General features: G+C 45.1%; 1 protein-coding gene across 1 annotated transcript in view; it reads right to left on the reverse strand.

Annotated features, from left to right (window-relative positions):
* Positions 1-13,855, reverse strand: part of SCIN (scinderin) — a 102,079-nt gene that overhangs the window by 45,456 nt on the left and 42,768 nt on the right. The window contains exon 4 of the mRNA XM_006114524.5: positions 13,331-13,480. Coding sequence (XP_006114586.2) covers positions 13,331-13,480 — 150 coding nt within the window. The remainder of the gene's footprint in view (positions 1-13,330; positions 13,481-13,855) is intronic.

Here is a 13,855-nt window from a genome sequence, read left to right on the forward strand (position 1 = left end):
AGTGAAACCAAAGGGGCTGTGCCTATTTGCATCAAACAAGGAATTGCCCTGGTATTTTTTTCATCTCATCAGTGTTTAAGAAAAACTTGATACCTCAATGGTATATTACATTGCTACAGGTATCTGAAAATCTGAGGTGATTTTTCACATTCAGAATTTCCTGGTTCTTTTAAGCTGAAATTCATTCTACAATATTGGTTGAATGCATTTTAAGGATTTCATTTTCATTTGATTTTTGTTGTTTTTAATCATAACTTTTTAACAAGACAGCATTCATCTAATTCACCATAACCTTCCTATGGATTATTTTATTTTCCAAGGTCAAGTTTCATTACATTTAGGGTGCATCTAAACTACAGGGTTTTTTTGGAAAAACGGTCATTTTTCCAAAAAAACTTCAACTTTGTCCACACTGCAATCACGTTCTTTCGAAAGAAAATCGAAAGAACGCAGGAGATTTTCCGACATTGGTAAACCTCATTCTATGAGGAAGAACACCTTTTCTGAAAGAGCTCTTTTGGAAAAAGGCATGTGTGGATTCAGAAGAGTGAGTTCTTTCGAAAGAGGCGGCCTCGGGGAAAAAGCACAGGTGCTCTGGTGGGTACTCCACCCACAGTAATCACAACTTATATGTGAGAGAGAGTCCAATGAATGTGGATGCTCTCTTTCGAAAAAAGCAGATTGCTTTTTCGATGCACTTCTGAAAAAAACTTCTTCCCAAAAGAAAGCGTCCACACTTCAAAAGACATCTTCCGCAAAAGCTTCTTTTGAAAGAAGCTTGCAGTCTAGATGTACCCTTGGATCTTTTAGATCACTTAAATTTCTGCATGTAAGACATTTACAAAACTGTACTGATGGCTAATAAACACAGCATCTATGTGACATCATTCTGGGGCTCTATTCCTATGACACGCTATACCAGGGATGGAGAACCTATGGCCTGCAGGCCAGCCCACGGGGCTTGGACTCCCCCACTCTGAAGCAAGGCAAGCCAGCACTGGCACTCCAGCCAAGACTTTGGCTTTCATGCATGCTAAGGTGACTTATCCTTTAAAGTCTTTATATTCCTGTGAAAGTTTAAGTTCCCTTTCATCCCTGTTTGTTTACATTTGGGTGCACAGGAGTGGTCTCAAAAGGAACTGGTGTGATTTCCATTGTTTTCATAGGTCCTATCTCTTGGTTGCTTAATGAGATCTCAACTAAGTTGTTTCCCACAGTTACGTAATCCTAGGTCATAATTTAATTGGATCAAATGATTTCTCTCAAGTATCTGTATAGCAAGATTGGCTCCTGGCTAACAGGAGTGGTGGAGCCAGTGCTCAGAGCCCCGCTGGCTGCCCCTTCATCTAGGAACCAGAGATAAAAGCAGGTTCCTGGGAGCTGCGCAGAGCCAGGTAGGGAGCCTGCCAGTCCTGTGCCATATGATCTTCTAACAGCCTGATCAGTGGTGCTGACTGGAGCTGCCAGGGTCCCTTTTCAACCAAGTGTCTGGTTGAAAACGGGACACCTGGCAAACCTAGCACTATCGTGTTCTTAGATTCTGAATGGGATCGAGTCCAATGCTTTCGAGCAACCTATCTGATCAGTCCCTGTATATGAGGAAGGGGATCATTCACCCGTCTTCACTTGGTTAGTGGACTACACTGAGGCGTAGCCAGGCGATAGGCACTGGGTCGCCTACAGTGAGGCAGCAGTGCACATGCCTTAAGGCAAGACATTTTACTGCAAAACATAGGTGCTGAAGGAGTAGAAACACCTACAGGTTTAGGCGGTAGTCAAGCAGTTTTGAGAGTCACAGTGGTCCCCAAGAGAGTACAGTCCATGCTCGTGCAGCAGGTGTTCATGCCAACTATTTGTAATATTGCTACACTTGTCCACAGGCTGCCATTACTCTGGCTGACCTATCCCTGCTGACTGTTCGCAGGCAAGCCTGGGCTCAGCTTCTGGATGCAAGCAGGGGGGCTCCCCACTCCTTTTGCAGCCAAACTGTGCCATTTGGTTCTGGCAGCATAGTCTGAGGAATGGTTTGGGAGAGCGTCATACCATGGTGGCAGGGAAATGGCAGCCCTGCCATGGAATCTCCATGAGAAAATTAATAAGCTCATCAGGAAAAGCTTCAACGCCATCTCCCAGCAAGATTCTATCGATAGCTCTGTGTACATCAATGCTCTGTTTGGACATAATGCAGATCTAGGCAGGGCTTAGCCAGCCTGCTCACAGAATACAGCCTCCAGTCACCCCGCGCTGCTATCCCCCATCCCGGCTGCAAGAGCTACTTCCTGCTCCACCGCCTGCCCCACCCCACCTCACCCCAATATACAGCAATGTACTTCATTGCATCCCCATGGCTTCCCCTGCTCTCCCCAGCTGCATCAGAACAACTTACCACCCCACATGACTGCCACCCACAGTGCTCCCCTCTGTGCCGGCACAGCAACATACCCTGCATCTCTTCCTTTCCTTCATGTTCCACGTACAACTGCTGAAAGTCCTTACAAACACTGGGACTTGGAAACAATTCCTCTCTGCCTGGCGTACATGTTAGCACTGGAATGAGCCCCACATTGTTGTCTACTTCCATCTGTTCATCAGTAACTTCTCTCTCTGGGTCAACTCCTGTTTCTGACTCTGTGCTCTGGGAAGTATCCACATTCTCTTTGGATATGGACATGCAGCAACGTAGCGAGGGGGGTTATACTCCCGGTGCGGGGGGGAGGAGGGCAATGGCAAAACCGTGCCGAACTGTGGAGCTGGGGCAGCAGCAGCTCCTGAGCCAGGGGTGCTGGGCTCCCAGGCAGGCCTTTGAAGTGCCCGCTCTTGCCACCTGGCCCTGCCTCAGTGGCTTGTCTGCAGGGAGCAAGTGGCCCAGCAGCTAAATTGGCGCCCCCGTAGCGTGGCACCCAGGGGCAACTGTCTCCCATGCCCCTCTCGCTATTCCACTGTGGACATCGGGTCCCCAACCAGCATCGCATCATTTTTTATAAAAATGGCATGTTTTGGATGCAGCACCAGACCGGCTGTTTGCCTCCTTCACCTTCTGGTATGGCTGCTGGAGTTCCTTTATCTCAGCTCTGCATTGTTGGGTGTCTCGCTCATACCCCTTCTCACACAGGACTCAAGAAATGGGACCTAACGTGACCCAGTTCCTATGGGACACTGACAGCTGCGACTGTATCAATTCTTCATTCCATGCACTTATAAGATCCAAAAGCTCTGCATTGCTCCAAGCAGGCGAGCATCTTGAGTGACAGCCACCCCTGTTTTCCTAAGAAGACACCATAAAGACAACTACACAATGAGCCAGGCAGCAGAAAATGGAATTTAAAGTTCTGGGAGTTTGCAGGTGGGAGGGGCACATCTGTCACCTGCTTATGTGGCTGCAGAGCAACAGAGGTCAAAGTGCTGGCCAGGATGGCTAATCAGGTCCAATGTGATGCAATATATATCACAAATGGATGGAATTAATGTATAGGACTATAGTAGCATCATTTTAAAGATCATAACTAAGATCAGTGGCCTGTAATGTGAAGTGTCATGTAAATACAACATGCAAGAAGCTGTTTCTGCCCTGAAACCTTAACAATCTAAGGCTAAGTCTACACTGGTACTTTTTAGTGCTGTAACTTTCTGGCTCACGGGTGTGAAAAACAACACACACACACACACACATCCACATGCAGCAAGATACAGCATTGTAAAATGCCAGTGTGAACCAGGCTACAGTGCTGGGAGCTAGGGATGTGAAGTTTTAACCACTTACCCAGTGGGGACTGGAGCAGCTCCCCACCAGCTGCAGGCAGCCATGGAAAGCCAATTAAATGGGATTTTACATCCTTACTGGGAACCATGCTCCCAGCACTTCTAGTTACTCCCCTGGTGGACATGGTTTACACAGAGAGCTGCAAGAGCTCTTTCCCTGCATTCATGCCATGGCTACAAACTGTTAAGCGTAGATAAAGCCTGAGTCACTAAAGGGTAGGAGTTCTAGCCAGTCAAAGTTGTTGAATACTTTGCACAAAGTCTCACAGCAAGACAGCAGCAGTGCTGTGAATTAAATGCAGATCTCTTAAGCTCTAGTCCAGTTTAACCCCTAGTCCAGTTTAACCCCTTCTGCCAACCACCTGACTAGCCCTATTGTGACTGCATAGGAGCAAAGTTTGACCCTTAATAAGAAGTTTTTTGTAATTTTCTTTGGAGTTCAGCTAAAGATTCCTGCAAATATTCCAAACCCTGCAAATACAGGGGCCCTGGAATTTAGCCCAGTAAAGAAGGTCAGGAAGAATCCTATTCATATGCAAGTGCTCAAGTACATTGCTAATCAGTGTCTCTCTCTAAGGCAGGGGTGTCCAAACTTTTTTCAAAGAGGGCCAGCTTTGATGAAGTGAACATGCGTGAGGGCCGACCATTTTGCCTGACATTCTTTGAACCATTAAAATTAAATGCAAATTAACTATTTTATGCAAAGTTTATTGCAAACAGCATACTTTTCATTTCGTCACATGGATGACAAATCTAAACAGGTGTTAAATCACTCTGCCTTTCATATCTGAAGGCCAGATGAAAAAAAAAATCCAAGAAGCTGAAATATATGTCAGGAACATTGTAAAGTACATTACATATTATTGGTAATAAAGGTTGTCTGTCAACTTTTAAGTTCAAAAAATATGAACAGGAACATAACACCAAGTATACATGTTGTGTCCAAATATATTTATAACTGATTTAGACCAACTGACATTAACTGAGATTTTACAATGTATTCATCTCAATACATATGGATTCGTTGGGGGCCATAAAAGATAGATATTGCCAAATTACCTGTGGGGCCGTATTAAACCGGAACACGGGCCGCAATTGGCCCGCGGGCCGGACTTTCGACATGCCTGCTCTAAGGGCATGTATACACTTGCCATTTCAAGTGGAAAAGGTCCCTTTTTTTTGCCCAGAATCTATAAGGGCATCTACCCTTGTCAATGACTTTGTGGTGAAATTCTGCAAGTGTAGACATAGTCTCAAAAAGGGACATGCTTAACAGGCTCAAAGAAGAGTCAATACAGTTATTTAGGCATGATCAACCCACCTAACACTTAGGCTGACCTAGCTACATTGCTCAGGGATGTAAAAAATTCACTCCCATGAAGGACATGGTTAAGCTGGCCTAAGCCCCTGGGTAGACACTCCTAGGTCCATGACTCTATTAACCTATCTGCTATCTCTTAGAGGGGTGAATTTACTACAATAGATAAATCCATCCCATCATTGTAGCAAGCATCTAATACAGCAGGGTAGTTGCAGCTCTTATACTGTAGGCACACTTTAATCTGTTTTACAAGAAACCTTAGGCCTTGTCTACACAGGGACATTTTTCAGGACAATTGTAGTGAAGTGGAAATTCTATTCCAGAATAAAATCACTATTATTACAGAGTAGTGTGTCCACATACCAGAACAGCCATAGCAATGCCAGAAAATTTTCCCCAGGTAGATAACATTTCCAGGCATGTCTACACTGGGGAGTTATTTCCAAATAACAAGGCGAGCGTCCACACTACCAAGCCTGTTATTTCAAAATGATGGGCTTGTTATTTCAAAATAATAACGCCTGCTTGTGAAGAGGAATAAGTTTACTTTGAAATAATTATTTTGGGAGTTTCTATTTTGAAATAGTTATATTGACAGAAACTGATATAAGTCATGAACATTTAAAGCTTTAACTGAAACGCTGTACTCTGAAGTATAAAAATGGATGACAGTAAAAGCGATCAAGTGAGTGTCTAGGGATACTCGACCCTGCCCAGATGTCTGTAATAGATGGCTCAAGTTATAGCTATACACTACAATTAGACACTGCACCTTGCCTGTGCCAGCTGACTTTGGCTGAAGGGGCTCAGGGTAAGAGACTGTTTAACTGCAATGTAGCCATTTGGGACCAGGATGTAGCCCAGGCCCTGAGACCCTCCCACCTTGGAGGTATTTAAAGCCCAGGTGCTAGCTGGAGAACAAGTATCTACATCACAATTAAACAGCTTTAGCCCTGTGTCACTAGGCAGGGGAGCTGAAGGTTTTAAGTACAGTGTAGATATACCCTCATGGTCCCTTTTCCAGCCATACATTTCTATAATTCTATGAATTTTGTTACACGAATCAAGGGAGCATATTCTCCAATTCCCCACAGAGCCAAAATCATCAAAGCTCAAAAGAAACGGTGTGAGCTTATTTAAACACTAGGGTAAAGCAGAGAAACACTACGGGGCAATGGCTAAAGTTTCTCTCGATATTTCCTAATGGGATAGGAAAAGATATTGAAGGTGCATGGGACCATAAAAGAACATCTGTTGTAACTGCTCTCCATTTGAGCTATGGCTTGTAACTGCAGGGAACTGCACTATCACCACACTGGTGAATAACAGATGGGGTCACTATCAGCCTACAGTATTTACTACAGATATTTACACATGAATTTTCTAACACTAATGACTTGTTCAGCAAATTAACTGACCAGGCAATCAATTTTCCTGACATTTACAGCTGGATGGAATCTACAGGGATGTTCCACTGACTTGGAAAAGATGCCAACCGGCAAAATAAAGCTGTTCATTTGAAAAACAAAACTCTCCTTCCAAAGGTGGAAGAGTGAGGAAATAACCCATATCTATGGAAGTTTGGCTGTCTAAATCAGATTCACATTATTGCCAGCCCAAAGTTACTAAGAGGCTGCGTCCCCTGCTCACTACACTCGCCAACCCCCCCATGTCATCGCTTTCACAGCCAGAGAGCCTGTTAATCTTGCACTGATTATACAGAAAAGAGAACAAATGAAATGGTATAGAAAAAAAACCTGTTAATTGGTCTGCTGCTCAAGTACTACTATTAACAGTACTTCCTTAAACACTATGTTTGTGATTTCTCAACTGCCATTAGTGAACATTTTGATGGCCTGTCGGCTTGTACATCGAGACAGAACTATGTGGAACAACCATGGTGAACTATTAGAAAAAAGTGCAGTGTAGACTACCCATCTCTTTCTCCATGTAGTCATCTTCACACACACACACAAAAAAGCAATGATATGATCATCATGCAGCAAGGCAAACTGTAATTGTGCGCCAAACAAGCAACTGAAAGAAAAACAGATTGACTTTAGCAGGCAGAAAGTTATTTAGAAAATGTTAAAACTTAAATGATTATTAAAGTCTCTGTTCTTTTTAAGTAATTCTTTCAGGTCTCAGGCACTGCCCATAAATTACATAACTGTTGTTTGGGAGGAGGACATTTTCAAGGTTCACACTCATCTTTGCAACAGAGCATAACACTGAATATCTCTCTCTCTCTCTCCCCCCCCCCCCAAGCTTTTGAAGTTGAGGAGAAGTTTCCCTGACCCATGACTGAAACTTAGATTGAAGATATTTCTGCAAAGTACAAAAAATTACTCTTGTGCATTAAGTCAAAATATATACGACAGCATGCAGGGCAGGGCTTTCCCCAAGAGGCAAACAAGTAATTCCTACAACCCAGATAGTATTTCTGTTGTAAATTCATCATCTATATTTGCACTGCAAACATGTCCATAGATAGCAGCAACCTGGCATCTCATCAGCAAGAAATCTGCCTACCTGAACAGGATCTATTTGTGAGTGTTCATCAGCAACAGGAAGAGTCATGTGCCCACCTCCAAGCAGGGCTGGATTAAAACTTGCTGAGGCCCTAATCTATGTCAAGTTTAAGAGACACACAGCATTACCCCCAAAAAAGTGTATTATTCGAACAAGAGGACAATTATAATAGAAATAATAATGTTTTATATTTGAATATATGATGGTTCATAAGAAAGGATGAAAGTAAAAACAAGCACTTTTTTTGTATTTAGAGGCCCCTCATAATCAGAGACCCTAAGATGTAGCTTACTTAGTTTGTGCATAAATCTGGCACTGCCTCCAAGGGATAAAACACCATCAGGAGTTTCATTCTGGTAAGGGGTCAGGAGAAAAAAAAATGGTAACTTACCTTCCTAACTGTTGTTCTTCAAGATGTGTTGCTCATGTCCATTCCATGTAGGCGTGCATGCGTCATCAGAAGTTTTCCTCTTACCAGTACCTGTTGGGTCAGCAGGGGAGCCCGCTGGAGTGGCACCGCTATTTTGGCCAGTACATACCCCTGCTTGCTCTCCACCTCTCACCGGGAGAAATCCGGCTGTGCACCCTATTGGGCGCATGTAGGAACAGTCCTACATAAGAGGGAGCACCTCTGGAGAGCTGGGGTATGGATCCTGGAGCTCAGGTAGCCCAGGAGTCTTTCAGGCCATGCAGACTTTGGCCAGTCTGCTCAGAGAAGAGGGACAGCCCCTCGAACGGGGGGTCCTGGATAGTGGCCTGGGCTTAGGAGGCACTCCAGACATCTGCAGCCAAGAGCTGCAGCACAAGACAAACCTCGTGGCCCTGGTGTGGGTCACCACATCAGTGGCATCAAAGGCAACCTGGAGGGAATCTCGGGAAACCACTCTGCCCTCTTCAGAGAGACCGGAACTCGGGCCAAGATTTTCTAGGAACCAGCGCTGCAAATTTGTCCATAGCAGCCCATGTGTTATATGCACAGTGACTCAGCAGGACCTGCTAGTTTTCTACACGGAGCAGTAGGCCCCCAGAGGCCTACTTTCTGCCCAGGAGGTCCATCTTTTTAGCGCCCCGCTCTTTGGTGTGGCACCCGGTTGACCATGCCTCTCTCTCTGGTTCACCGCCTAGACGCCCAGGGACCCCAGAGGCTAGTGGGAGAATAGATGCTTGTTCCTCTCCTGCAGTACGAAGTACCTCTGCTTGACCTTTTTAATCAGTCGGTGGGATGGAAGCCGGGGTTTGCAGGAGGGCCTTCATGATCTTTGTTAAGTTCTTGTTAATAGGAAAGGCCACTCTGGTGGGGTTGTCTGACTGCAGGATGTCAACCTTGAGGTCCGAGCCTTCCAACATTCTCTGCCTGTACCCTCTGCCTGTACTCTCCAGGCCAGGTGACGGAGGTCCTGATGGGACCTCGAGTCCATGGAGGGTCCAGAGGGGAGGGCCCCACCAAGGGTCTCGTCAGGTGAAGAGGAGGACAACCTTTTCATACCTACCACCTCCAGGTTGTGGACCTGTGAGGGTACCTGGGAGGCCACAGAGGAGGCCACTGTAGAGGGCCGAGCAATGGATGGCGCTCTCTGCAGCAGATCTTGGCTAGGCCTGCCCTGGGGGTGCGCCTGCCCTGACATTGGGGAACAAGTCAATGGGGTTGCCGAAGTGGGAGCCCTGGGTCCTGAATAGGCCAACTCCGCCTAGAGGAGCCCACACACTGGCTCTGGTGGTAGGCTGAGGGGGTCTAAAATGGCCACTGAGCCAGGGCCTGCATTTGTAGCAGCCAGGACTGCTGCACTGCTGGTACCGGGGTAGGCTGAGGCCAGGGCTGTTGTTCCTGGTGTGGCTGTGGCTGCGCCAATGTACTGTAGTGCCGGGACGGTGGCGGGAATAAGAGCGGGGTTGCTACTTTGACCTGGAGCCCTGTGATAACCAGGCAGATTCCACCTCTGAATCGGTCAAATACTCAGAAGTCGACCACAGCAGTGCGGTAGCAGTGGCGGCTGGTGACCTTGGACTCGGGGCATGCCAGGCCATGGACTCCGGTTCCCTCAGTGCCCAGGGGGAGGAGGCGGCATGGCGGTGTTGGTCTGCTTGATGTTGAGGAGCCAGTGGCTGGAGGACCAGCCAACCGTGTCGGTGCCACACAGGGCCCCTGCGTCGGTGCCGGTGCATGGGGCGGGGTGGGAGCTGAGGCTGGCTCATCGGGTACTGTTAAGGGAAAAAACTTCCGACGACATATGCACACAGCACATGCACACCTACATGCAATGGACATGAGCAATCACTCAAAGAAGAATCTTACTTTCTCCCATCCATTCATTTTATAATTTATCTTTTAGGGAAATGGATGTCACCTTCCTCTGCCATAGGGAAAGATGCTTAAAGAAGGAAAGAGGAGTGATGGCCCAGTGGCTATATAGTAGAGTTCCCTAAAGCTTGCAATGCCTGGGAATACAATGGAGGCCCTGCAGCCCCATATTTCTTTAGAGACACAACACCTCCAGCCCTGGCACCTGAAGTACTCCCCATGCAACTTCCCTGGTATTACGGATCACAGGAGAAAACTCACCACTGTGGTGAGCAATCAGAGCCATAATCACTGTTCACTGGACTGACCAATGGTCTCCTCCCCCCCGCCCTTTATATTTATCTTAATAAGAAAGAAAAACTGAAATTTCCCCTCCATTGTTGCTGGGCAAATAATAAAAATCATTATTACTAATATATTCCAAGACAAGGAAATCAAAATATAATGTTGGCATTTTCCCTGTCCTTTTAATTCAAGAACTTTACATGAGTTAAAAGCACTGCACAGCTGAACAAGGGCCTTGTGAAGAGAGCCAGGTCCTAGCCTGTAACATCTCTGCCACCCACACAACCTGTGGATTTCATCTGCTTCCTTTTGGAGTTGAGATTTAAAACAAAACCAAAACATGCCCCTAAAATAATTCACTTTGATATCAGATGTGGGATATCGCTTAGGAATGGAACACCGGTGGCTACTTAGGGCAGGTCTATGTTTAAAATGCTGCATCAGCACAGCTGCACGGATGCAGCTCCACTGGTATAGCTCTTTAGTGAAGATGCTCTATGCCAATGGAAGACAGCTAGCCCCTCAGGATAGTTAATCCACATTTGCAAGTGGGGCTACATCTAGACAGAGGAGCTATTTTGGGATACCGGAAGTATCCTAAAATATCTATACTGTGTCTTTAAACACGCCAATTATTTCAAAATATATTCCAAAATAACAGGTGCACTATTCCGGCATCCCTGTGGCGCACGTTCTGCAAGGGTTAAGGGACTTGTCGGAATAGCGCTTTATTTAGAAATTACCTTGAAATAAGCTACGCAATTTGAGTAGCTTATTTTGAGGTAAAGGTACAGGGTAGATGAACTCTGGGAGAAGCTTTCCCACCAAGATAGCACTTCTCTACCCCAGCACTCAGGCTGGTATAACTATGTTGCTGTCCACAACCCTGAAAGACATTGTTGTACCAAAGTGATTCTGTAGCGAAAAGCTGGCCTTAAATACAAAAGGCTTTCACTTTGTAAAAAGTGCAGAGGCAAACAAACACAGAGTTAATCAAGGATAAGAATTTTACTACAGCACTAATGAATCATGCAAAGGAGTCAGTATGCCTAATTTGCCTCAGGGGTGAAAGGCATAGAACCTGTCTGCACTGTGGCAGCTGTTACTTACAATAAGAATGACAAAACAGTGATGCAACAAAAACAGTGTCTTCAGGCACACTCTATTAGTATTGCTTCATGCAGATGACCCTGGGGAGAACACAATCTGAACCAGAAATTAAATGTGCCGGTTCCAGTTTGCTGAAGAATTATTTTATGTTAAACTTTTTGCTCCTTTCCCATTAAAAAAAAAAAAAAAGACCAAATGGGAAAATTGGTTTAGAAATATTAATAAATATGAAGTACGTTAGGTTAGGATATGAACTGTAACCAGATCACATTTTTTAACTACTAATGATTCAGAATACAGAGACACACAAGGGGGTGGGGGACTACTTTTCAGAAGGAAAAATTACAAGTCTATTTTCACCCTATTTTTAAATCTACTTTAGACATCGTTGAAATTGACTACATTTATTTTAAAGGGTTCTCACCTTCTAAGCAGTCCCCTCACTCCCCACCCTAATCACACACCCCATTTTCAGCTAGCTTAGGTCTCAATACGTAGTTTGTATTATAAATGAAAAATTACATTCATTCATCATTAAGGCTTTGGAGGACCCTGATGAAGTGCCACATACCCATCCTGTTGTGATGCTCAGGAATGCATAATTCTGTGAAAACTCTGCTGGAATATGGATCCAGCCTATAATGGCAAGCACTTTCGGTGCTTAAATGGAAAAGACTTAGGAGCAATGTAGTTAATCCAACCTACCTCCCCCGTCTCCCACTATAGACCATGCTAGATCAAGTTCTTCCATTGACTGCGCTACCATCTACACTAATTAGAGAGCCCCTTCCACTGACAATAGTATTCCCTGTAAGCTGAGCATTTGGGCAGCTGCCCAGGAGAGATTCAGGTGCTGCCCAGCTGATTAGCAGAGTACCCAGAGTGCCCACAGCCAGCAGCATGTTTCCCCACTGGTGGTACACATCTGCACATGCCTCAGTGCATGTAATACAATGTATTCCATATTGAGGCCTGAGGCCTGGCTTATACTTAAAAAATTAAGAAGTATGAAAAATCTAAACTCCAGAGTCCCATAACTATGCTGACCTAATTCTCAGTGTAAACCCAGCTTGGTCAACAAAATAATGCATCCATTAAGCAAGCTAGTGTCATTCAGGGAGGTGTTCCTACACTGACAGGCCAACCACTGGTGTATTCTTCATTTATTATGGTCCATGCTAGAATGGCATACTGTAGCTATGCCAGTACAGTTCACATAATGTAGACAAGGCCTGATTCAGCTGACATTCTTTGTTCATATGACGGTATCCAAAGTCTGTGTTATTTTAAATATCTCTGTATAGGAAGAAAAATGTTGCCATATATAATAGAAGTGAATGTGCTCAAATCCCCATGGGCTAGCTCTATAGTACAAAGCTGTTTCTAGTAGCTGTAATGTCCCAAAACAATGACCAAGGACCTTTGTCTTCCTCCCAGCTCCTTCAATTTGTTACGTTGCCTTCACAAGCTCACTCCCCAGTTTTCAGGGCACTTCCGTCATCCACCTCTCCCCTCCATCCACTTCCTCACAACTCTACGTAGCTCTGATCCAGCATCATTGAGGGAGACTTCTATTGACTTGAAAGAACAAAGGACCAATACCTGTAGAATTATTGTTTATTTAGGAGAGGAAACGAACAGGCTTGCTAGGAAAACTGCTGGGTGAATTTGTGCTTGTAGAATGTAATTGCTCACCTGGGATTTGTTCAGGGCACAAGCGCCAACATTCTCACTTTGCCCAAAAGGCCCATGAAAGACAGCGCTTAAAAGAAGTAATCATCTCACAGCACTGTACAGGAGCACTAGCTCAGTCCTGACTCAGGGGGAAGAGCAGCTAGCAGCTGTTGTGTATACAGCACTCTTACGGCAGAACAATGAAGTCGCTCTATGTAAAGACTGGGTCCGGAACTACTTAGATTATTAGGAGAGCTGATGACATATCCTGCGCCATAGTAGCATGGTGGCAGGACATGCCCAGGAGTCTGGCGAACAGTATATTTGAACTAGCAATGCATTTACCATACCTTTGTAAGTTGTCTTGGTTCACTTCCTTCATCTATAACAAATAGCTGAGATCTTCCATTCCTCTCATTGTCTCGAATGCCAATAGCAACCTGAGTAGCCTTGAGACGCTCATATTTATTGCATGTTGAGCCACACCACTGGTAAATTTCCTAGAATAAACAAGAATGGAAGCTTCAGCCATCAAAATCAACATAGGGAAGAATCATGAAATACTTGAGAGCTGCTACTAAAAACACAAAGCGCTGGACTGACAGGTTGTGTAAATCAGCACAGCACTATTGAATTTAATCGAGTCACCACAAATTCCACCAGCTGAGGATCTGGATCAACAACTGTTTGCATGTCATATAGACTAGCATTGTAGCTGAAGAATTCGTATAACCTCACTCACTACAGTCTATGTCAGTGGTCTCCAACCTTTTTACACCCAAGATCACTTTTTAAGTCTCAGAACAGGCGAAGATCTGCCGCCCCGTCCCTTCCTTGAAGCCCCGCCCCCCTCTATTCTCCTGTCCATCACTTGC

The sequence above is a fragment of the Pelodiscus sinensis genome, chromosome 2, assembly GCF_052426305.1.
Source record: "Pelodiscus sinensis isolate ZL-2025 chromosome 2, ASM5242630v1, whole genome shotgun sequence".
Classification (NCBI taxonomy): domain Eukaryota; kingdom Metazoa; phylum Chordata; order Testudines; family Trionychidae; genus Pelodiscus; species Pelodiscus sinensis.